The sequence below is a fragment of the Eretmochelys imbricata genome, chromosome 4, assembly GCF_965152235.1.
Source record: "Eretmochelys imbricata isolate rEreImb1 chromosome 4, rEreImb1.hap1, whole genome shotgun sequence".
NCBI classification, from domain to species: Eukaryota; Metazoa; Chordata; order Testudines; family Cheloniidae; genus Eretmochelys; species Eretmochelys imbricata.
Genome location: NC_135575.1, coordinates 120,314,921 through 120,339,445, shown reverse-complemented (window position 1 = coordinate 120,339,445; position 24,525 = coordinate 120,314,921). Strand labels below are relative to the sequence as shown.

The window sequence follows — 24,525 nt, the reverse complement described above, 5'->3', positions numbered from 1 at the left end:
AATCAATTAATGACTAAAACTCAGTAATGAATTAATCCACATAGCACACCTGTGAGGCAGGGACGTATTATCCCTATTTTACTGATGAGGAACTGAGGCACGAGGCAGATTAAATTGAACCCAGGTCGTTCCATGTTCTATCCACTCAACCAGGGGGTGGGCAAACTTTTTGGCCCGAGGTCCACATCTAGGTATGGAAATTGTATGGTGAGCCATGAATGCTCACAAAATTGGGGGTCAGGATGCGGGAGGGGGTGAGGGCTCCGGCTGGTGGTGTGGGCTCTGGGGTGGGGCCAGAAATGAGGAGTTCAGGGTGTGGGAGGGTGCTCCGGGCTGGGACCGAGGGGTTTGGAGGGCAGGAGAGGGATCAGGGCTGGGGCAGGGGGTCGGGGTGTGGGAGGGGGTCAGAGATGTAGGCTCCACGTGGCGCTTACCTCAAGCAGCTCCCATGTCCCCACTCCTGCTCCTACAGGGAGGCATGCCCAGGCAGCTCTGCACACTGCCCTGTCTGCAGGTGTTGCCCCAGCAGCTCCCATTGGCTGCAGTTCCTGGCCAATGGGAGCTGCCGGGATAGCGCTTGGGTGGGAGCAGCGTGCAGAGCCCAATGGCTGCTCCTAAGTGTAGGAGCTGGAGGCGGGACATGCTGCTGCTTCCGGGAGCCGTACACAGTGGGGAAAGCCCGAGACCCTTCTTCCTGGCGGGAATTCAAGGGCCAGATTAAAACGTCTGGAGGGCCGGATGCAGCCCCCGGGCCGTAATTTGCCCACCCCTGCACTAAACAATTTCCTAATCCATGGAGGCAGCAGTAACTCACTGAAGTTTCTGCATGTTAAAATGTATCTGTGGGAGATATTTGTGGGAGACAGACTCCTTGGATTTCAATCACAGAGTCATTTAAATCAGAAATCAGATTTCCCCCATCCTCTTTACTGTAGAAACAGCTTCCTGTCACAAGTGTAGGTCATTTGAGTTGCTCTAATTACCAAATCCAACCATTCAGTCCATTGACTCCTTCCTTACCACGTTAATTAGGCAAACGCCACAAATGAAGAATTAAGGGTTCTGGGCCTCCCTGTTAAGCGGCTTTAAAGTGAACTGAAAAGGTGCTGCTGAACATGGGGTCTGATGCTTAAATAGGCAGGATGCTGCCTATTGTTGTGATGCTCTTAATTAAGGTCAAAGGTGCAGCACAGTTAATGCTTAGGTGTTACTGATCTCAGCTGCTAGCAGGAAAATGCAGAATTCTGTAGTTAGGTCTCATCAGGTAGTGAGGGAAGAAATGACTATCAGCTATTTAAAACCATGACATTTTAGCGTGTCTGTATGTATATATAGGACAGAGGTGAGTGAGGTAATATGTTTTATTGGCCCAACGTCTGTCTTTAAATATCAGTAGAGCCCTAAATCACATCACATATCAGAGTTAAATCAAGCTATTTAAACAAAAGTTACCAAAGATTCATCACTCCCCCCAGAGTTCTTCTACTTAATATTCTAAGTGCCCAACCTTGCTCCTGCTAAACTCAATGGTGAAGCTCCTACCGACTTCAGTGAAAACTGGCCCTACCAAAAAAAAAAAATATCTAGATTGTGTTGTAAGGGAATCTGTAACCCAATGAAGAAATGAAATAAAATAAAACCATGAACAAGAATGAGAATTCCCATCCGTCCTGACAGCCCGTAAAGCTGAATGTTAGCATACTCTTAGCCATCATTAATATTCAAGACGCATAACTGTAGTTTCCACTGTGTATCATCTTACAGTTGGAATGCAATGACCTTTCTTCTTTTCACCTTGGTCACATTTTTTAAAGCATAATAATAAGAGATTGATCGGATGGTAGCCACTGCATGAATTTCTTTACACAGTTCTTCCTACCCATCTTAATCTTCACCTCCAGGGCAGTGCCCAACGGGGGGGTGGTGAGGGGGAAGCAGGGACATGGGGACACAGAACTCCTCTGGCCCAGGGCCTGCAGTGAGGAGAGCAAGCTCTTCTGGCCCCAGGGCTGCAGTGGGGGCACAGAATGTGGTCAAATTTAAATTCCTGCACACACCCCTGTTCACCTTCAATGCCCCTCTCGTTCTAGTAATGAGCTTGCTCTCAGTAAATGCTGTGAATTGCGCCAACTAAAGGATGGATTCTGCAATCCTTCCTCATACAAATACTCCCACTGGTTTAAGTTACCATAAGAAAGGATTGCAAGATTGGGCCCTGACACCAATGGGGTGGGTTTGTGATGTGGACAAATGTGCCTGGGAAGCAGCAAGGATGAAACCATCAATTAATTTGGTTTCTTGACTCCAGTCACATTTGAACCTAGGCCTTTAGAGGTGGAAGGATTAACCCTGGCACTGCAGCAGCCTCCACTCATAATTAGTCTTCCCAGTTCCCTCCTTCTCATTTATTTATTTGTAGTTTGAAAAAGCTGAACAGTTAATGGTGTGGGGAAGGGGATGAAGCATGCAATTGGCACTGTCATCAACAAATTAACTTTCAATGACGCCCTTCCAAAGGCTGTATTCTCACCTTTTTCTATTCCTCTTGTTCCTGCCGTGTTCATATAGTGGCTAAAACAAATAGAAGGAACAGAAGCTGCACTGACACAGAAGATGATGGACCTGGAGAATGAAAAGGTAAGAAATGATCATTCTAAAAAAGTCACTCACTCAGCTAGATCTCCATTTCTGAGAGAAGTCGGTAAACACAATGACATGTTAAGTTGTTGCCGTTTTCTTTGTAGTGGGGATGACCTCATGGTGCTGTCAGGAATAGATTTATAAAACACTGTTTAATGGCTAATGCCTTTGATGTGTAGAGAAAAAACTAATTCAACTGAGACTGAAACATGGCTGTACCGGCAAAATATCACCCAAAAGGGTATAATAAGCAAATAGTATGAAACCTGTCAGTGTGCTTTCTAGGTATATTATTTTGTTTGGCAACAGCAGGTTCTTTGGAGTCTTGAAGTCAAATTTCAGTAGAATTGCACCCGGGATTAATTTGGCCTTTGGTGTGTAATATCAACTAATGAAGTCCTCTTCCTGCTTCTGCTTTTTTGCCATAACCTCTCTTCCCTCTCAAGGATGGATGAATTCCAAAGTGCAATTAAGTCTTTCACTACAAATTTGATATGATACTAAGCTCTCCTTTTGCTGTATGTTGTATGAAGATTTTCTGAATGAATGTTTAGTTTTGTTGATTTATCATGCATGTAGCGCTTTTCATCTTCCAATTGATGTACAAATACTGATTAAACCTTGCCATACATTTTCCCAGTAGATAGATAAACAACATTATCCCCATCTTACAGAAAGGGAGACTGAGGCTGATGGGTGAAGTGACTTTCTTGCCTTTGGCTGTCAGCATCAAGATTAGAATTTGGCTTTATTGGCTCATTGTCTGGTGCACTGCCTTTGAGAATGGGGCATGATACTAATAATCATGTAATGCAAGGTGTGGGCCCTTTTATCTGTATTACACCAAGAATGACTGTATTTGTAACTCTGAGTTGGAAAATGTAAAAAAATAACATTTTTTTAGGAAAAAATGGAAAACACTAGATTATTTTAAAAAGTAAATTGGAACAAATATGTTGCGTCTCTCTAACTTGACATATAGATGTTTTCATTTGCAATCTGTGATATCTGTAATTCATGTTCACTTCAAGCTTCTGAGTATTTACGCACCAAGTAACTGTATGTATTTGCTCAGGTCAGCAATCTGTCAGTCTCAAAAGCAATAGTCACATCTTGCCCGGCATAACTTGTGTAATAAATATGAAAATATATTTTACAGTGAGATTTTCAGAAGTGCTCAGCATTGGCCTAGCTGCTTCCTGTGGGAGTAGAGTTAGACCAATGCCGAGTGCTTCTGAAAATCCCATCCTTATTACAATTTCTGACTCCTATTGCTGGTAGTGGCCACCTTGCTTAAATGATGGTGATATCACCTGCGAGTCAGTGTGGTCCCGTGGCTAGGGCACTAGACTGGGACTTGAGCAAGTCACTTCCCCTCCGTGTGCCTGTTTCCCTTCTCACTCTTTCTCCTGTCTACTTAAGTTGCAAGCTCTTTAGGGCAGAGACTGTCTCTTATTGTATGTTTGTACAGCACCCACTGGGGCCTGGATCTTGTATTGGGCCCTTCTGGGTGCTGCTGTAATAGAAAAAAATAATTAACAATAATTGTGCCATTGCCAATAAACATCCAGCATCCAAGACTGAAATAAGTTCCCATTTTGCTTTTATATTAGTTCATGGATCATTGAAAGAACTCCAGTGTTTAATAAAGTCTGAAAACATTAAACATTACAGTTTGTTTATGAATTATATCAGAATGAAAACAGCATGGAACCTTGTTCTAGTCTCCCATATTTGACTTCCATGCTGCCATTGTAAGAAATAATGGCTTATTTCAACAACTGGGGTACCTCCAATAATAAGGAACAATATATATAATTAGTTCTTATGCTTACTGACACTTCAGACTGTCAGGTTACTGGGCTGAGCAGTTTTCTTTTAAGCCAAATAACATTTCAAACAGGAATTTTGATTTATTACTAATTACTGATGTTTGTCCAAATTCTGTCCTTATACTTATGTGCACAATTCCCACAGACATTATTGGGAATTGCATTTGAAAGCAAACAAAACCCGGAGTCAATCTGAACATCTTTTCTTACTATTGACATAGGCCAATAATTTCTGGCAAAGCTTTCTGCTTTTAAAAGCCTTTCGTTATACACACTAGCCCATTTTTTATTTTTAATGAAAGCTAAAGGCCTTTATTATAAAGTACATGGATTTATATTTAAACTGCTTTTTGTTCCATATGTTGAGGAAACACAAAAGTTCATCTTTAAATAAAAATGACTATAAATGGTAAGTCTGACCAAACTGCCTTTCTGCTTTCTGGACTACTTGTTTATGAGCACCCATCACCACAAAAAGAATCATATAAAGCCAGTATTTTCCAGCCTGATTATGGTGTTTACTTGTGCTTATTAAAAGTTCCAGAGCACTTTTTTCAAGAGCAAGTTTGCTGGTCTCTGTGTACTGGCTAAATTCTAACTATTTAGAGTCTCATTCTAAGACTCAGTCTTCCTAGAGCTTCAGTTTTCGATATTGAGTTCCGTGGAATCCTAATCTGTTCAGCATTTCAGTGACAGCAGATATGATCCATGTATAATATCCAGGTGGCCGGTAAAACACCTGGTGGCCAGTTGGTCAGGAACAAACGTGCTATAGCAACGTACAGATAAGGTATTATTATGAGGATGAGTGAGTTTAGTGATTGAAAAGTACTCAGAAATCCTGAGTTCTAATACTAGCTTCTGCAACTGTGTAGGCAAAGTCCCTTAACTTCTCTGGCCTGCAGTTTACCCATCTCAGACTAGAGTTACCTACCTTTATAGGAGTGATGTAAATTTAGAACCAAATCTTGCCCTCCGCCAGGCAAGTCTGATGGGAACCAGAGGGCGTAAAGAACCTCTTTTCAGTCTATGCTCGCAGTGGAGCAGGATCTCTGCCTTGCACTAAGGAGGGGTCCTGGACCCCACATCAGCTAGTCCCCTCCCCCCCACTTCCTAATTCAAATAAAATTTGCTGACTAGAGCACATAGCTGCACACTTGCCAAGCTAGTACATAGACTGAGGTCTGCAGCATGAACCCTTCAGGAGCATATATTACTCATTTTCAAAGGAGCAGTGAAGTGCACTTAACAACATGATTTTCTCCCCTCTCTTGGCCTGCCTTGTGTAAATAATGGCTCTTGTACTACACACATGGTGGACATGCTTCACCCGTCTCTCCCTCCTTTGTGTGTGCCTCTGTCAGATAAAGGCAGGATCTTGCCCTTAAGGTTTGTACTGTATTTTAGAGATCATCAAAGGAAAGGTGCTTTCTAGATACACATAGTTAATATGATGGTTTTTGATTAGTATTTTTTTTTAATCTAATACTCTAAATAGCCTAACTATAAATATGACCCATGGCTTTAGGTTCTCAGTTGCTTTCAGGTGACAGTGACTGAGAGATCGCATACCAAAAAAATGGTGAACTTTATGATTCCTCATGACTTAGGATAAAGAACAAACCCTCCATTGTTTTTATTATTGCTCAGGACCTGTTCAGTAAACAGAAGGGTTATTTAGAGGAAGAACTCGACTACAGGAAACAAGCTCTGGACCAGGCTTACATGGTAGGAAAAGAACAGTCATTAAATTTTCATGCTTGATCAGATTTGATAAAATACAGATGAAAAAATTTAAATAGGGTTCTTTTTTAAATGATTTTTTGTTCTGCTAGATTAGGAAACCAAAAATTACTTAAATGGAGGATAGATGACGCAGGAAATGGGTTAAAATAATTGGAATTGTTATTCTAAAATGTGCAAAATGCAACATTTTGGTGGTAGAATTGATTGCCAGAGCGAGGCTAACAGTGTGCACGGTGATCATGAGTAAAATATGCAGAAAATGACTATAAAACATTTCAAATGTTATTTTTCCAGCTATTTGTAAATATTTTGCTATTAACTTCTGCAAACCCAGAGATGTCCATTCTTTCCATCCTATCTATTTTAACCTCTTATAGACTTCTTAAATAAAATCACAGGTTTTGGTCGTCTCAGGTTGAGCAACAAAATAAGGAAAATCCTCTGAATTAGCACATTAGTGCACTCAGCTTCATTAGGTGGAGTAAAACCTCAAGAAACAGAAGTATTGTGGCATGAAGGATTGTTTACATATTGTAGGCTTTTCAAATTGGAAAAGAATTCTTAGGGAAGCAGTGTGGTCTAGTGTTTAAAGGAGGTAACTGGGAGATTGAGTATCTGTGTTCCATTCCTAATACTATGTGACCTTGGGCAACCCATTTAAACTCTCTCTGCCATAGTTTATGCATCTGTAAAATAGAGACAATTACCTACCTCACAAAGGTGTTGTGAGGTTTAGTGGGTTGCTATCAGATAATTTAGATCCAAATAATGTTGTTCTGGATGGTGTTCTTTCATATGATCATACAAAACATAATTGTAAAAGAAATAAGATGTCTTATTTTAGTCGGTGAATATAGATTTCTGTTTGGATTTTAACATTCTCTGCTGTTCGCCTCCCAAATATTGCCGCATTTGGTTAGTGCATGAGAAACTGAAAGTAAAATTGACGAGAAACTAACAAGAAACAAAAGATCTATTGGTGTGCCCTAGCCCTCAAGTACCCTGACAGACCAGAAAACACAGGTGTTTCTTTACTTGATGAAATTTCTGATTCTGTGCTTTAACCTTTGATCCCCTTGAGAGACGAGTCTCTGGAATTGCTTATGATAACTCAGAACAAAGAGAATGAAGGAAACCTGGAATAACAGCAGATTAGAACGGTAGGGTCGGAGAGAGAGAAATGAGTGACAGGCTTTTTCTTGCAGTAAGTTGTTATATCACTTGCAGTTCTTCTTTTTGATGCCTTGTAAACAGTTTTATTCCCTAGGCTGATTTAACAATCCAGCTGCAATGAGGGAAAACACTTGTTTGGCACTAACCTTTTAACTTAGAATTGGCAGTGGGGCCCTGGTTGAATTGAACAAAAACTTGGCATCTGGGAAAATGCTGAATCTTTTGTCTTTCCCAACACGTACTGTGAACTCTGGTTAAATTAAACAAATCAATCATTCAAGTGAACAGAACACAAGGCCCATGCTGGAAACAGTCTCATAAGAACATGTGCACGGTGTATGGAATGCTCTTCACTGCTCACGAGTGCTGCTTTTCTGCTCTCTAGCTGTGTCCTTCCTCCCCGTTAAGCTTGGCTTGCAAGCGTTGTTGTCGTGTTGGTTTGTTTGCCTGCTGTATTCAAACGTGAGCCTGTTTGTGTGTGATTTGGGTTGGCATTAGAAAATCCAGGAGCTGGAAGCCACGCTGTATAACGCTCTGCAGCAGGACCCTGGAAGGCGGGCGAGTGAGTCATTGAATGAAGTGCAGAGGGAGGATTTGCGAGCTGCGGTGGACAAGGTGCGGAGGCAGATCCTGAGGCAGAGCCGCGAGTTTGATAGCCAGATCTTGCATGAGCGCATGGAGCTGCTGCAGCAGGCACAGCAGGTAACTCACCACTCCTTCGCCCCACATCAGTGTTACCACAACTGTCACCACCATCATCAGCACAAGAGTACTACATCACTGTCACCTTGCTAAATTAGTCCTAGTCTTATTATTTATATTGCTGTCATTCCAGGGAGCCCCAATCAGAATTGGGACCGCATGGGCACTGTACATACACAAAATACAACGGACTGTCCCAGAGAGCTTATAGTCTAAGGCCTCCATCTTGTAAATTGTTCCGTGTGAGCAGAGCTATGCTGACTTCAAGGGGGCTCCATGGACAGACTGGGTCTGCCTGCATAGAACACTGTAAGAGGCTGGCCTGCACCTTTAAGGGCCAGTGACCCTGTGTCCAGCCAGCCCTGTTTGATTATCTAATCCAGCTGAGAAGGGATCAGATGGATAAAGGGCTGAATTTAGTCAGCTGAGAGCTGAGGCTGGCTCTTGTGACTGGCCCTGGAACAGGGAGAGATGCAGATTGAAAGGCTTCTGGACCCCCTGCAACCTGGGTTGGTCAGGGGAATAACTTGGTATTGTGTTACCGTGTGACTTTATTTGATTGAGTTAATAAACCGTGCCCTGAAGGAAGGGTCTGAAAGAGACTTGGAGGTCATGTAATTCCTTCCTTGGCTGGGGAAGATAGGCCGGTAGCCCTATATGTGGTGGAGAATGTGGGCAGGCAGACAGCTTCTGGAACTGAGAGAAAGATGAGGCAGCATAAGAAAAAGTGGAGAACAGGAAAGCAGTTATAGAAAGGACAGTGGCAGAAGTGATGGTTAGCAGGGTTTACCTGGTGGATTTCCCCCTTCCTTTTTTAGTAGGATAGGATGGGAGGAGACATCCAGCTGTTGGCATCATAACAGTCAGCCACAACTCCTGTAGGGTCAACAAAAACAGTTCCTGAAGCACCTGCAGAAATGGGCTCCAGGGAGTCTTGCTGGTCCTGAAGAGGGCAGCTCAGGTAGGCCAGGCCATGGTAGGTGAAGTTGGGCTCAGAAGATGACCCTGAGGCTTTCCTCTGCACCTTTGAGTGAGTGGCCAGTGCTGCCAGCTGGAAGGAGTCAACTTGGGTGGCCAGGGTGGCACCATTTCTGACAGGGGACAGGAGAGGCCGAGGCAGTATACCAAGCCTTGAATGACAAGCAGTCTGGCTCAAATCCAGAGATAAAAGTTACCATTTTAGACAGACTGGAACTGACTCGAGGCATATCCTCACCTGTTCCACACTGAGCCATTTCCATGAGTAGTGGCCCAGTGGTAGTGGGACCTCATCACCCATTGTTTGTGGAGACAATCATGGGTCTAATGATTCTGAAAGAATTCTTGCAGATTCTGCCTGTGGGAGCCCAAAGCTGGATAGGGCATTTTCAGCCATGATCTGTGGGTGAGGTAGTGGACAGAGTGGGGGTTGAGGGAGCTGAGCAGCAAGGCAGACTAACAGTACCCACTGGGGAAAGTGAGAATAGGAGATGCTCTGACCTTGAGAGGCTGGGAAAACTCTCCAGGGGACCAAATCCTGCTTAGCCCTGAATATAGCTGTCAGGCTGTCTAGAGTGGCTTACAACCATGAGTGCCAACCTCAGGGCAGACTGTTAAGAAACAGGACACAAACCGATTGTGTGTTCTATACAGTACACCAACACAGTATCAAGTGTGAACTCCTCAAGCACTAGAACAGCCTTAACATGGAGTCACAGACAGTCCCCTTGAGCACTCCGGTCTATCTTGCCACCTAGGCAAGCCTGCCTTTGAGATAGATGGTCCCTTACACCAAAAATCACAACAATATTCAGGTTACTCCGAGTCCCAAAGGACCAGTCACTTACCCCAGATCAGTTGTTCCTCAGATCTCAAATCAAAGGCAATGTTTATAGTCAGTCCTACAATGACAACTAAAGATTTACTAAGAAAAAGAGATAAAGGTTAAACATACACACACAAATGAGTTACAGTCTTAGTTTCCAAAAGATTATAGTAGCTGCTATATATGCATGCTCTATATGTCCTTTAAGGCTAACACTAACTAAGCAGGTTGGGGATCCCTTTCTTATGCTTTGAAATATTGCCCTTTCTGAATTCCAAGCAGCATAGTGATGGTAATTTCTCCTTAACAGGGATAGTTATTCCCTTTCCCCCAGTGTTCGAGCTGTGATGGGACGATGGCTTCTGCATGTACCCTCTTCATGAGGGGGAGGAAGCAATTAACAGTCTTTTAGCCACTGATGTTCCTCAATGCTTTGTCTGGTGTCTATAGGCCTTCCTTTGTTGAGGAGTTGACACCTTTTGTGGTAAACTAGTGTTTCGCACTTGGTAATGCTTCTCTCCTGATCATGGGGGTTTACAGTCTTAGCAAACATTTTTATAGTTAAAGGGCAAACTCTTAAATATTATCTTATAACATGGGATACAGATGATATATGTAAGATTAATACATGCAGCATCCTACACGCATTTCATAAAGTCTAAATTCTAAACACATTCTTTTCAACTTAACATCTATTTTAACAGTACTAGCACAGGCGAGCCAGACTGGTTTCCAGCGATACATTTGTCCATGTTCAGTGAGGCCCATGGGCTGTGGAATGAGCTACGACCCAGTCTGCTAGTGTCGCACTCCCAACACCAAACGGATGCGGGAAGGAGTGTCACCGATACTCCTGAATACGCCTCAAGGCCCCACCCCCCTATTCTTGAGAAGGCATCTGCCACTACATTTTCTTTCCCCTTGATATGGATTATTTCCATGTTATACTCTTGCAGAGCTAGGCTCCAGTGTAACCGCCTGGAATTGGTCTCTTTACTCCCAACTAATATGGTTACAGTGAGATAAGCTTTAATTGTATAATTTAAAAAATGATGTTTTAACAGACTAAGTTGCTTAACAGCCCAAATGATGGCATAGCAGCCTCACTCGATGACAGCATAGTTCGTTCATGGGGTGTGGAGGGGTGTCAGTTTTTTACTCAAGAAGGCAACAGGATGCCTCTCGTCCCCCACCCCAATGTTAGAAATATGAGTGCACAGCACAAAGGGTTTGCTGAAATCAGAGCTGGCTAAAACTGGCTCTTTAGACAAAGCCTCTTTTATGTCCTTGAAGCTTTTCTCCCAAGCCTGGGTCCATACCACCTGATCTGGCTTCCTCTTTTTTGTGAGGTCTGTTATGGGGTCCACCATATCACTAAACCCTTTACAACTCTCCGGTAATGGTTGGCCAGACCAATAAAGGATTGGGCCTGCTTCTTGGTTTGTGGGCCACACCAGTTCTGAATAGCTTCTACTTTTAAAGGGTCAGGGTGAACAAACCCACTCCTCAACCTGTGTCCTAAATAAGATACCTCTGCACTCCCCATCTTACTTTTGGAGACCTTGACAGTGATGTTAGTGTCTTTAAGCCTCTGCAATATAATTCCCATATCAGTCAGGTGATCTTGGCAGGAGTCACTAAAAATAGCCAAATCATCTACATAAGCAGTACTTCATTGACAAGCCTCTAAAAGGTAGCCCCTGCATTAATTAATCCAAAAGGCATAACCTTAAACTCATGTAGACCAGATTCCACTATAAAAAATGATTTTTCCTGGGCCTCAGCATCTAAGGAATTTGCCAATTCCCTCAAAGTGAAATTGGGTGTGCTTATGAATGTTGTCCCACCCTATAAGTCCAGTTGGTCCTCTATCCAGGGTGTGGGGTAAGAGTTAAATTGGGTGATAACATTTTGCCTCCTAAAATCCACACAAAATCTCAGAAAGGGTTTTATTCTTTTTAGGGTATCACATTAATAGATGCCCAGGGGGCTTTTTGATTTAGCTACCCCCTCTCCGTATACAGTATGCTTTCCACTTTTTCCTGGATCTGCTTTTGCATTTCTCCTTTAGCACTAGCCTGAAAACTGGAGTATAAAATAAGACTTTAGTACCTCACCAGGACACCTCTTTTTGCTTGTGAGAGCCTCTCGGTACAACAAACCTCCTCCTAGAAAAAAATCTACTCTTTCCTTCCCTAGCCAGGGTATTATTCTGAGCTGCATTCCTCTCCTTGCCCAGGAAAGGATCAGCCTGCTGAGCCTCAATAAACTCCTTTGGAGTCTCACTGAAGTTGAGAGCAAATTCTGGCAAAGCAGTGGAATTGTCAAGCTGCTGCCTTCTGCTGACAAAGGAGTGAGGGCATTTCCCTCCCCTCACAGCCCTCCTTGCTGCCCACAGACAAAGTGGGTGAGGCAGAGCTGTACTGGCTGCAAGTTATGACATTAACCTGCTTAGACATGGTTAAAATATCATTGTCTATTAAAATATCAGCAGGTAGAAAATTCCTAATGCCTACAACAACATTTCTCTTAATCGCCTCCCACTTGATGTGGATCTTAGCCAAAGGTACAGTTACAGAGAATTCAGCCAAAGCTAGTATATTTAAATTCTTACCAGAGAGTTTGTCTTCCTCCCTTACCAAACTTTCCTTTACTTGGGACGCTGTGCCCCGCCAGCCCTTACAATCTGTGCCCTTTACCTTAGCATTCTTAATAAATTCTTCACTTCCTTCCCAAGACACCATCTTAATACAGTTCAGTGGGCCTTTTACCTCCTCTGCTAATTTGGTTTTATATGACCAGGAGCCCCACAATGATGACAGATGACTTGCCTTCCCTTAGGACAGGGGGTTTTAAAACCTGGGCTTGCAATTTTTTTAAATCAAAGTTGAGGACAGGTTTATTTCCAGACCCCTTCTCCCTCTTAACCTGGGGCACAGGGGGGTTTCCCTTCCCCTGAGATTTGTGCCCCCATGAGCCCTTGGTTCAACAATTTCTTTAGCCTCCAAAATTGTGGAAGGTGAGGTTTTTTTATTTTATTTTTTGTCACAGATGGCTGCCTTTAGCTCGTCTGTAACTACCCATAACAATTGTTCCTGGGCCACCAGATCAAGCAGTTTTTCGTAGTAACCTTCAGCCCCGTCACCATTATCTATTTTCTCATAAAATGACACATTTTGTACACATATTCAACGTGTGACATTGTCAAACATTTTAAGATTTCTATACTTCAGTAGGACTCAGGGGTAATCTTAAACCCTTCGATATGTTTTCTTTACATTTCTTATACTTCATAGCATCACCCTCTTCCATATCATTAAAAACTTGTCTTGCCTTCCTGGTTAATCTGGTCAAGAGGATAGGCATCCATTTATTCTCTGAGATAATGTGGATCCCACTCAGTCTCTCAAAGGAGGACAAGAACTCTTCTATACAATCAGTCTCTTTATCAATTGGGCAGACTTTCTCCCACTCCCTTGTGTCTTGGGGCGGATGGGCAGAGGGGTTGTATTCACTGGCTGGGGAATCTCCTTTTGCTGCTCCCGTACTCTGAGCTGCAATGTGTGAGCTTCCATCGCTTCTGGTGTGCCCTCTCTTCAGCTTCAGCGTTGCCTCTGACTGCTGCTGTTCCATGTGTCTTTGATGGCTCTCTCCGTGACCTGTTGGCTGGCCATGCATCTTTGGCGAGCTCTTTTGTCAGCCTCCTCATTGGCTTTGACTGCTACTTGGGTTCAATCAGTTTCCCTGATCCACAGTTCTTCCATCAGGTTCTCATCCTTACGTTCTTCCTGGGCTGCCAAATCCTGCAATCAAGCCAGTTCCCCTGCAATGGTCTCTGTGGCATATGGTACAGGAAGGTCCTTGGATGCATGGTCAAAACTTCAGAGTAAAGCTCTTAGTTCCAGGTCTGGGGTTTTCCTTTTATAGGATATTCCCCTCTGCAGGCAGGAGATGTTCAAGGTCTTTTGTCTCAAGATTATCATACGAGAGTTGTTCACTCATTGTGTCTAATCTTTAACCTTTAAAACCTCTCAGTATCAACTTTAAACTTTTAATAGTGCTGGGTTATGGTCTATAAATCTAATTGACCTGCAGAATTCTGCCAAGGCTATTCATTTGTCAGTGTTCAGTGAGGCCCAGGAGCGTTGGCATAAGCTGGCACTGGGTCTGCCAGCATCACAGTAGGGTTTCAGAAGGATGGCTCCCAGGACAGCGTCAAGGTGGGGAGAACAGCGTAGTCTGTTAATGGAACTGTGTGACCTTCAGGTGCCTGAAGTGAGGCAGGAGGGCAGAGGCGTTCTCCTTTGGTCAGGGGTCCAGGGATATGGGGGAGGGATTGGACCCAAAGATCAACACACATGCAGAAATGGTGTACAGAGCAGACTTAGAAGTGGTGGCAGTAGCCACTAAAACTACCCTGCTGGCCACTCGAGGAATGGGTTGGAGAGATCTGGGGAAGAAGGTTCCTGTGACTGATAAGAATAGGGTGGAGGCCAATGGCTCAAGCTAGCAGCCTGCAGATTTAGATGGCAGAATGCTCTCTTCAAGGGACAAGGTTTTGGAACAAGCAGTAAAGAGGGAACAAGAAGTTGTCCGTATGAAGATGAAAGATGCAATTGATAAGCAGAGCACTTGATATTGGAGGAGGAGGTGATGAAACTTCACCGGGAAATCCTCCTGCAGAAATAGAACGCATCTTAGAGGATGAGAAGTTTGGGACCCTGGAGGGAGAAGTTGACTGCCTCCCCCGCCCCCAAAAAAGACAGGTATGTAACAGGGTATCCTTCCCCTTTAAGGGCCAGGAGACATGGGTCAGCCAGCCCTTTCATCTATCAGACTCAGCTGGGAAGGTAGGTGATCCCTCTGAAGGGCTGATAGAGCTCAGCTGAAGGGCAGTTCTGAGGGAGAGGGGTTGGGCCCTGTGTGATAGCGGCACAGATTGAAAGACCCCTGGGCCCCTGCAGCCTGTGTTGTTTCAAGGGAATAGCTTTATTTTGTGTTACTCTGTGAGGGTTTTTTTGTTTGAATTAATAAACTGTGCTCTGAGGAAGAGACTTGGGCATGGCCTTAGTTCCCCCTGGGTTGGGGGAGAAAGGCCAGCAATTTCCTACTAGCACGTTCCAGGATTGGGGCCTAAATAGAAACAACACGCAAGAGGAGGTTGTTAGAAGCACAATGGAGGGCGAAAGACAATACAAGGATGTCAGTAATACGAATGAAGTGTAGCACATATGTCATGTCTTGGGGTTCAACTCAGACCAGTGAGAGATTGTGTCATCACCTGTCCTGTAATCCTGGGTGCCTTAAATGCTCTGTTGCAGTGGCTCACGGCCTGGATACCAACAGTCGGCAGACATGTATGAAGGTGGGCGCTGTAATTCATGTTTCATAAATTATACAGGGCTATATAATGCCATCAATTTTTAAGCAAAGCTCCTCATCGAATCACTGTGGAGTTTTACTTAAACATTAGTGGCATGATATGGCCTGCTGACAAGAAGCTGTAGACATAGTAATTAAAGAAACAAGCCCTGAAGCATGCAAGCTGGCACTATATACTCCACAGCATCTTTCAAAGGAGCAAAGTTTCAAATGATAGTCCCTCAATTTAACACTGTTGCCAAATGGGTTTGTTTTTGTTGAAACACCATATCAGAAACCTATGAAATTAAAAATAAACATCTCGGGGCCCTTTCTGGCCTGAAAGAACAATATTCCTCGAGCTACAGTCACACTACTGCAGTTGGATTAGGTCAGCATTTCTCTGGTAGGTTCCTATTTGCAGGCATTGATCATTCCTTCTCTGTTAAAACTGAATATAGAAAATATAAACCCCAGGGAACCCAATGCATATAATCTTAATACAAATCATTTCTGGCCAGATTTGAGCTATGAAAGTACTAAAAGAAAAGTTCTTGGCCTCAAGCAATGGGTACTGTGTGTGATGAGCACTTCTGAAAATCAGGTCTTATGTTTTAAGATTTTTTTTTCTTACAGAACTCATCTCTTCTCTCCAGGCTTACTCTCCCTCCCTCCCCAGAATCTATCAGGTCTTCCTGGTGCACCTGTTGGAAGGAGAAGATCTTGAAGAAACTTTGCTAAATGTCCAGTTTCAGAGTAGCAGTCGTGTTAGTCTGTATCCGCAAAACGAAAAGGCACCTTAGAGACTAACCAATTTATTTGAGCATAAACTTTCGATGAAGTGAACTGTAGCTCATGAAAGCTTATGCTCAAATAAATTTGCTAAATGTGTCCATTAGTACTTGACAGCTTTTTAGTTCTTACTGGTTTTGCTGTGATAGGCATTGTTCTTTTAGCCACACCTATATTTATATCTATCCATTTATCCATCTATAGTTACCTGAAGTCTTTGTACAATGCTCATCACCATATACAGTATAACTTTGTAGAATGCACCCGTGTAAGAACAGCAGGGCATATGAAATTGAGATCTAGTACCAACAGGTACTTAATATTTTCAAATATCTATTATTCCTGAATTACAGGTGGGGAAACTGAGCCAGGGAGGGTAAGTAATTTGCCAAAGACAACGGAGAACATGTGAGTGGCAGAACTGGATCAGAACTTGGAAAACTTCCTGGCTCCAGTTGGGTACACAGTCCGCTAGACTACACAGTCTCAAACGAAGTTGTGTTTTTTTGCTTTATTTATACCCTCAGTGTTGTAACAGGAAACAGAATCAGAATCGTTCATAGCAAACCCATTTATTCTTAATCAAGTGACAGTATTGGTGGGTTTCCTGTGAGGCTAGTGCTTATTAATAACATCCCCAAAGTTCTGTGCACTTATTAAAAAACAAATGCTGATTAACAGTGTCACAGGGATTCATAGATTATAAAGCCAGAAGGGGGTCACTGTGATCATGTAGTTTGCCGCCTATATAACACCGGTCATATGACTTCTCTGAATTAATTCCTGTTTGAACTGGAACATATCCTTTAGAAAAATATCCCATCTTGATTTAAAGATTTCCAGCACAAACCTTGGTATATTGTTCCAACAGTTAATTACCCTCACTGTTAAAAAATTGTGCCTTTATAATAGTCTGTATATTTGGGCATCGTCTACTGTATTAAGAGCACTGTCCATTCTTCCTGCCCCTTTGTTAACTCTTATGTCAGGGCAGGACTAAGGAGAATGAGGTGGCCCCTAATGGGGCTGCAGTGGTTGACACAGATATTTCCTGTTTCAGAGAAACTTTGAAAGAGCTTATAATAGAAACTTCATTTTGTCATTTCAAAGGTCTGAGTTTCTCTGAAATTGGGTTTTCAACACCTACTTGTCTATACAACTCTTACAAGGCCTCTGGCCTGGTCCCCCTCTGACGCCCTTCTGATGCTCTAGCCATGGTGGCTTCTGGAGCACAGCTCCATGGGCCCTGGGAGAATGGATGCAGCTTTTACTTAACCTGAATGGTTGCAGTTTACAAGCAAGCTTAGTGTCCTGAGGGGAGTGGAGAGAAGGTCCCATAGTGGAGGAAGACAAAGGTGAGCTCTGTGCTTCTGCATAAAGTGAGCCTTGACAGCATGGCAGGTGGGGAAGTAGGGGCAGGAAGTGTGCCTAATCAATGAGCATGGGGTTGTCAGTGTCTGAGATGAAGGGAGCTGGTCTCTATACAGGTCTTAGTGGCTCAATATGAAAATGGCATTTGCTTCATGGGGGAGCTGCTGAGTCTCAAAGTGCTCTTTATGAGGAGTGCTATGTTGACTGAAATTGGCAGGGGGTGTGTGTGTGTGCGCTTTTACAGCTCTCCAGCTGCCTCTTGGTCCAGATACAAGGAGTGAGTTCTCAGCCACAGGATGCTGTCTGTGCTCCTAGTGAAAACACTTGAAATTAACTTAGTATGGAGACATTTAAAACACTTCAGATTGGTAGTATAGTTTCACCCATCAGTGCATAATGGGAATCATTCATGTATCCCCACTGTGCATTAAGGAAACCAGGCCTTTCTGTGGAATTATACTAGCTCACAAGTCATACTTTTATTAAACTCTAGCTGCTTTTATTAAACTCTAACTGCAACATGCAGACTTTGGGCCACATCCTCAGCTAGTGCAAATTGGCAATGCACCATTGAATTCAATGGCGGTGCATTGATTTACACCACTCCTTATACTTGTGGGAGGCAACATATGTTAATTAACAATCTGTCGTGAGCAGCTTGTGATATTTGCTACTAGCAATAAGGTCCAACTGCTTCTACTACACGTTGCCACAAAAATGTGCTGATGTGTTGCACAGCTCTTTGAAAGCTAGTGGTGGGTATATTATTAAATTTTTTAATGAAGAGCTTCATTTAAAAGAATTAATTTGCACCTCCAGCCAGCACAGCAACATGATTTTTCGATATTTGGCCAAGGGATCATTTTAAATATAGTAAGCTTCATAGTAAAAAAAAATATATATATTAGAAACTGCCATGCTGCGGCTACAAAGAACATTGGACCGAGACAGCTGTTTAATAGAATGCAGTGTACTGGGTTACCAGAGCAAAAGCTACAGTGATGTTAAATCTCATTTCAGAAAGCAGATTTAATCAAAATGATCAGCGTGTATCAATGCACTGAAGTAATTGTGTGAATTGATGTTCTCTGCTGAAATGAGTAAGTTATTGAGGATCAGGTTCTGCCACCCTCATTGACACTGAGTAGGATCTTACTCTGTGAGCATTCCCAGGGTGCTTGTGGAGTAGCGACCTATCTAATGTGAACAGAACCTGGCCTTAACTTAGGATAGGTTAATTCATTTGGCAGTATGCAAACACAAGAGAAAAACATAATAAAACCCGAACTACTTCTACCTCTATTTTTGTTTTTACTGTATTTTACGATGCAGAGAAAGGTCTAGAAAATCTTTAAAGGACAGCAGATTGATACGCACCCAGCTCCAGACACGGTTGCTGTCAATCGGAGAGAGGGAGGGAAATTTATTTATGCAAAAAAGTAATTTCCTCTTTGCAGTCTCCTCTGTCCCAGCTTCCTTTTATCAAATCATAGGAGAAAGAAATAGAAAAGACCTATTAGTTCAGCTTATCACCTCTACAAATCAGATTTTCTCCAATGCCACATTAGAATTTAAATATTATAGTGACGGGTGCTTTATAAATATCTAAAAGATGTTCTCTAGTGCTGGGCCCAGCTTTGCAGAAAGAAAGGAACCATAAAAAAAGAATGATATCTTTACTATCCCAGACCTGAGCATAAGACATGTACATAAGTGGAAGATTAAGATCATAGGCATTCCTGCCTATAAACAGCTTAACCATGTTTACTTTTGTCATGACCCCAGATTTCCTACAACCCAGTCTCAGATACTTGCTGAGACTACCAAGCTTCTCTCTAAAAAGGGGCACCCTTCACCCTACTCCCTTGTTACAAGGACCTGGTATGGCCCAGAGTGGTGGCATGAGGGTGGTCCCCTGATAGGTATGGTACCTGTTTTTTGACGGCTGCTGTAGAAACACCCTATTTCCCACAGCTCCACACCAGCCTGAATTAATAAACTTGTAATTTACTATTTACTGTTTACAATTAAGACCTATGAATGAACTCCAATTTTGGCCACCTGGCAGTGTCCTTTTCAAGCCCTGTAAAGTCTTATTTTATACCCCAGTTCTTAGGCTTCCTTTTCATAAACCCTGGCATCTGATGTTTTCTCAGTCTGGTCTCACCACCACCCTCTCGGCAGCCTCTGCATCCTTGAGGTACCAGTCTCTGGAGTCTAGAGCGGCCTCTCTTGGCACCTTTAGCCAGCACGGACACCTCCAGCAGGCAAGTCTCCATATTCACCACTCCAATGGTCCTCGTCCCACTGCTGACTTTTGAACCAGCATTCTGGGGTAACTTCTAATAACCCAGTAGATCATCACAGAGTCCTTGGGTTTCAACCACTATCTCACTTTCACCCACATATTTTAACTCCCACATATCTCATACCTAAAATAATATAATCGTAACACATACCCTCACATTCTCCACAACTTTAAACCACAGCTTTAAAGTATATCCTTTAGTCATATAACCCCATTAGACCATTCAGCAGTGCATTACACATAACAGGAAATTACAGCAAATTGAATGGATATGAACAGAAAATGAATTATACTTCACCTGAAAGACAAATGGCTATACCCCAAAACTGAACTATCTATAATTTGCCAAGGGAATGACCCATTTCAAATGCAGTCCTCAGATATTTTCTTTTCTTTCAGCAATAGTCAAAGAGCCAAGGTCCTTATTTCCAAGATATCCACTTTACCAAAGACGTTTCCTCGTTTTGCAGAATATAATATTACTGCTTAATCTCTATTGGTCTTTTCATTATAATAGGATATCCAGACTTAAGTGGAAGAGAAATGAGAATAAAAAAATTACAATGTATGTGATTCTTGTGTTAGCTTTTTCAGGACACTCCTTCAAGATGTTTTGTTAGGAACTTTCCATGAAGAAGACTTCACTTCTTTCACATAACGATCTAGTAGTCATGGATTTGGTTTATCTATGTAATCCAGGCTTTGAGTATCTCCCTGCATATTCAGAATCCCAACAGCCTATGTGTTCAGATTGCACATTTGGGCTTTCAAGGTTTCCTTTTTTTCCTCTTCATACTTAAAACTATCTTAATTGTCAGCCTGGTGCAGAGACATTGGATTCAATAACTGATGTATTGAATAAGCTCAAACAGATCTCGGGCGAATCCAGGTGGTGGTCTATTTCTCCAGGTATCCATATAATCAATTATGGCAGTTGTTTCCCCCACTAGAATCATTAAAGTACTCTGTTTTAGTAGGGAGAAATTAATTTATCTCCCTAGAGGCTTTTCCAGTCCTGAACTAGAAGACACTGGCTGTAAGGAAGGGGACATGATGAAGCCTGGGGAGTTGTCCTGAGCCATAAAAATCCTGGCCTGTTTATGAACTCATAGATGGATCATAGAATCAAGAAAATAAATAAAAGTATGACCACTAAGTTTGCTATCTGCATCAAGTGAGCTCAAGGTGATGTATAGCTACTGCCCTACAAAACCAGGATCCATCCTTTCTCGCGCAATTTCTGATTTTAAACTATTTTTATGAAATGTACAAATTGAGGACAGTTCTGCCACACTTGCCAAACATTTACATTCAAAGAGTAATAGAGAACAATGCAAAATATAACCTTTTATCTCCAGTAGTGATCTAGGCATTTATAGTGCACTCATCACATGGCATCTGAGCACATTCAAGAATTACATGGGTCCACGATATATTCTAATCAGTGTTGATTGAACATCTATATGGAAAACTAGAACTTACCTATGTTTTCAGGTTTTTCACTCATTACCTTTCTGACTGGAACAATAATATGCTTTAGGATAAAATCTCATAGATAGACTCTAGCATTACTGAATAAAAAGGTTGACAAAGTTTATCCATGAGATCCAAACTGAGGAAAACTATAAAAAGAAACACTCAAAGAATGTAGGACAACTCTATCTTCTAGATAAACAATAATGTGATAAAGTGGACAGTTTAAGCAACTTGCTTACATAAACTTATGGAGTAGCAAAATCTCCAGGTACAGTTTGGGGAAAGAATTCAGCTAAATAAATCTAACCCATTGCAAATGCCAGCCAAATTGATGCTTTTATCATCTGAAGTAAAGCAATGCAATGGGTGATAAGCTTCAGTGTGAACTAATGGTGTGCTGCTAAACACGTACAGTACTTGTGAACCCTCCTGTTCAGGAGCATTCTTGTGGGTCTCTTCCAATTTCTGGTGTCTGAAGCTCAGAAATTTTCGATTTCTGTTATTCAGAACTGCTGAGCAGTCTTCTCTTCAAACAAAGTCAATGGAAATGTCAGGTGCTCAGCAGTTCTAAATATCAGGGCTTTTTTAATTATTATTTTACAGTTGTGGTGATGCAAAGGTTCCTTATTGTTTAAAAATTTGTACAGATGCATATCTGTCAAGAAAGACAAAAATTGTTTTGATGAAAAGCTGTTATCCAATTTTCTGAATGTCTCTTTCTAAATTAAATACTGAGATCTTTTTTTTTCAAATATGGTTATTGTTATGCCAAAAATGAGTATCAATGAAGTTTAATAATTTTAAGAGGCTCATTTCAGCTTTGGGGTTTAGAAAAAAAAAAGGTTAACCTCTTAAATTTGATATTTCACATGCTTGGTTTTTATTAGTATTGATGCTCTGAATTGATGCTTTAAGAAAATATATGAATATTAACAGGACTATTGACAAGCTTATTATGGCTATACAATAATGAAAAAACCACACCCATGATGAGAAACAATAGGATGGTTGATAGTCCTGTGATGATACTCATTTATTGATGTAATTTTCTTAAATCATAAATTAAGAGCACCAATGCCAATAAAAACCCTAATGTTCTAGTAAATATCAAGAGCTGTACATTCAATTTCAGCAAATAATCCAGCATCAGCATGTGGGAAACAATCATGTTAAGATGTGTTGTATTAATAAACTTCACTAAATTACTACCAAGACAAATGTGGTTTAATACATATTAATTTTTGCACAATGAAGACAAATAGGAACTGCAAATGCATAATAAAGATTAGCAGGAACAATGTTCCTCCTTTAGTAAAATTAAAAGCATTATCCTCTCAGGGGTTGAGGTACAGAGGAGGAAATGGAATTAAGTTACCTGCTATGTAAATGAAGGACTGTGCTGAGGTTTAGGATGCTACCGTACATCCCAAATGGTGTATTGTTGATATGTCTTCATAGTTGAAATTATCCCAAGTTTTGGATCTTTAAGAGAAATAGGATGACACCATGCCTACCATCAGGGAATGCTGTTGTCATTGCCTTTCTCGTTTCCCCATGTACAAGAGAGAGATCAATCTGAATAAGTTGATAGTTGAGTGCTCAGTTCTGCAATATGCAGAGCCCATTGTGGGAGCTGCTGTGCATCCTCATCTAACAGTGAAGTTAATTTTGCAGAATCAGGCCCTAACAGTCTAAGTAAATGCATCTGTTTTTATGAGTAAGGCACAAGGAAAGTGCACTGAGAAATGTTTTAAGCCTTTCTGATGTGTGGTATGAAATACAGTGCAGATTTTTACACGGGAGCTATTTTGTCCAGTACACATTCTTTAACACTCATATAATATTAGTATTTAATCAGCCAAAATATCCAGTTAAAGGTTTGTTTTAGTTTGCAGGTTAGTAAATAGATAGAATGTGTGGTTACTAGAGCTTTAAAAATACGATAGGTTAATAAAGAAGTAAAAAGAAGGTCAAGTAAGAATAAATTTATTTAGAAAATATGGTATTTATTGCCATAAATGAATATTACCCATCAGCTTAGTGATCTGAGTAATTGCCAGAGACAAGTCAGTCTACAGTAACCTCTGTGATAATCTATACATTAAGCTACAAGTCCCCACATTTCTACTGAAAATTATTTTGTTGCATTAACATTATTAAAAATCAGACACATCTGTTTATTAATATTGTTGAGAAGATGACAAAAAGTTTGAATATAACAAAACAGTCTTGCCTCTTACCGTTCATTATACGTGGTAAAACATTTCCCTGGCTAATCTCTGCTTCAGAATTAGATACACTCTAGAGCGTAGGTTGGTTGCAAAATAATGTTTGTATCTGAGATAGCCCATCCATAGTGCATATCCTGTAAATGTATATCAAACTGAACCTCTCAAACATTTCACAGCCGAGTATCTAATCAGCTTAGCAAATCCTTCTTTGTCTGCTTTGTGCTAAAATTACCAAATAGTTTTCTTGGATTTGCTGATGAATGCAAATCCAATAAGAATGAGTCACGGGAGCTAGTAAGGTGATTTCTGAACTCCTACTTAGTACATTCTTCTTGTGTTTTCACAACTCCAGTAGCATTGCTAAGAGAACATTTCTTGGCCGGACCAACATTAGTTGACCACATTGTTTTCAATCATATAGTACATTTGTTAGGATATGCAGGAAAGCAGACTAATTGGTCAAACATATAAATGAAGATGCAAAAACCTTTGTTACGCTGCTTAACACAAAAACTATCCACTGTCATTGATCACATAGATATTGACTTTAACATAAAAAATACAGCGACCAAGTTAATAAATGCAAACTGTAGCTTGTGTAACCCATACACCTCCTCTAAGTGGTCTCGGTGCCACTAGAGGGAACAGAACACCACACCCAGAAGGTGTGTGGGTTACACTTGTATGAAATATGGGAGTAATATGGTAATTTAGACAATAGTCACCTTCAGTGCTAAGATGATGCTGTATTGAGGGTGAAAATCACCCCTTTCTGCACAAAGGAGGAGTACTTAAGCTTGGTAGAGGGGATGGAATTCAGACCGGAATTCAGACAGGTTGCAACTTAGCGTATCCCTGGATACTGCTACATGTCTGTGTATGCACACACTTGTAATACACACACACACACACACACACAACTCATCAATACAATCCAGCTGTTTTCACTGCTCTGGTGCCTCAAAGCAGCCATAAATTTGTCTTAACTTCCCCCAGGAAGATTTTCACTATGTTGGGCAGTCTCTTTGTGGTGTAGAGCCATCCTAGCTGGTGTAGGGAGACATGAGTGTCTGGCTGGCTTGAAGTACC

The 24,525-nt window shown here is 41.7% G+C and overlaps 1 protein-coding gene across 1 annotated transcript in view; it reads left to right on the top strand.

Annotated features, from left to right (window-relative positions):
* JAKMIP1 (janus kinase and microtubule interacting protein 1) overlaps nt 1-24,525 on the top strand; it is a 247,120-nt gene that overhangs the window by 203,544 nt on the left and 19,051 nt on the right. Inside the window, exons 19-21 of the mRNA XM_077815868.1 lie at nt 2,569-2,637; nt 6,123-6,200; nt 7,890-8,093. Coding sequence (XP_077671994.1) covers nt 2,569-2,637; nt 6,123-6,200; nt 7,890-8,093 — 351 coding nt within the window. The remainder of the gene's footprint in view (nt 1-2,568; nt 2,638-6,122; nt 6,201-7,889; nt 8,094-24,525) is intronic.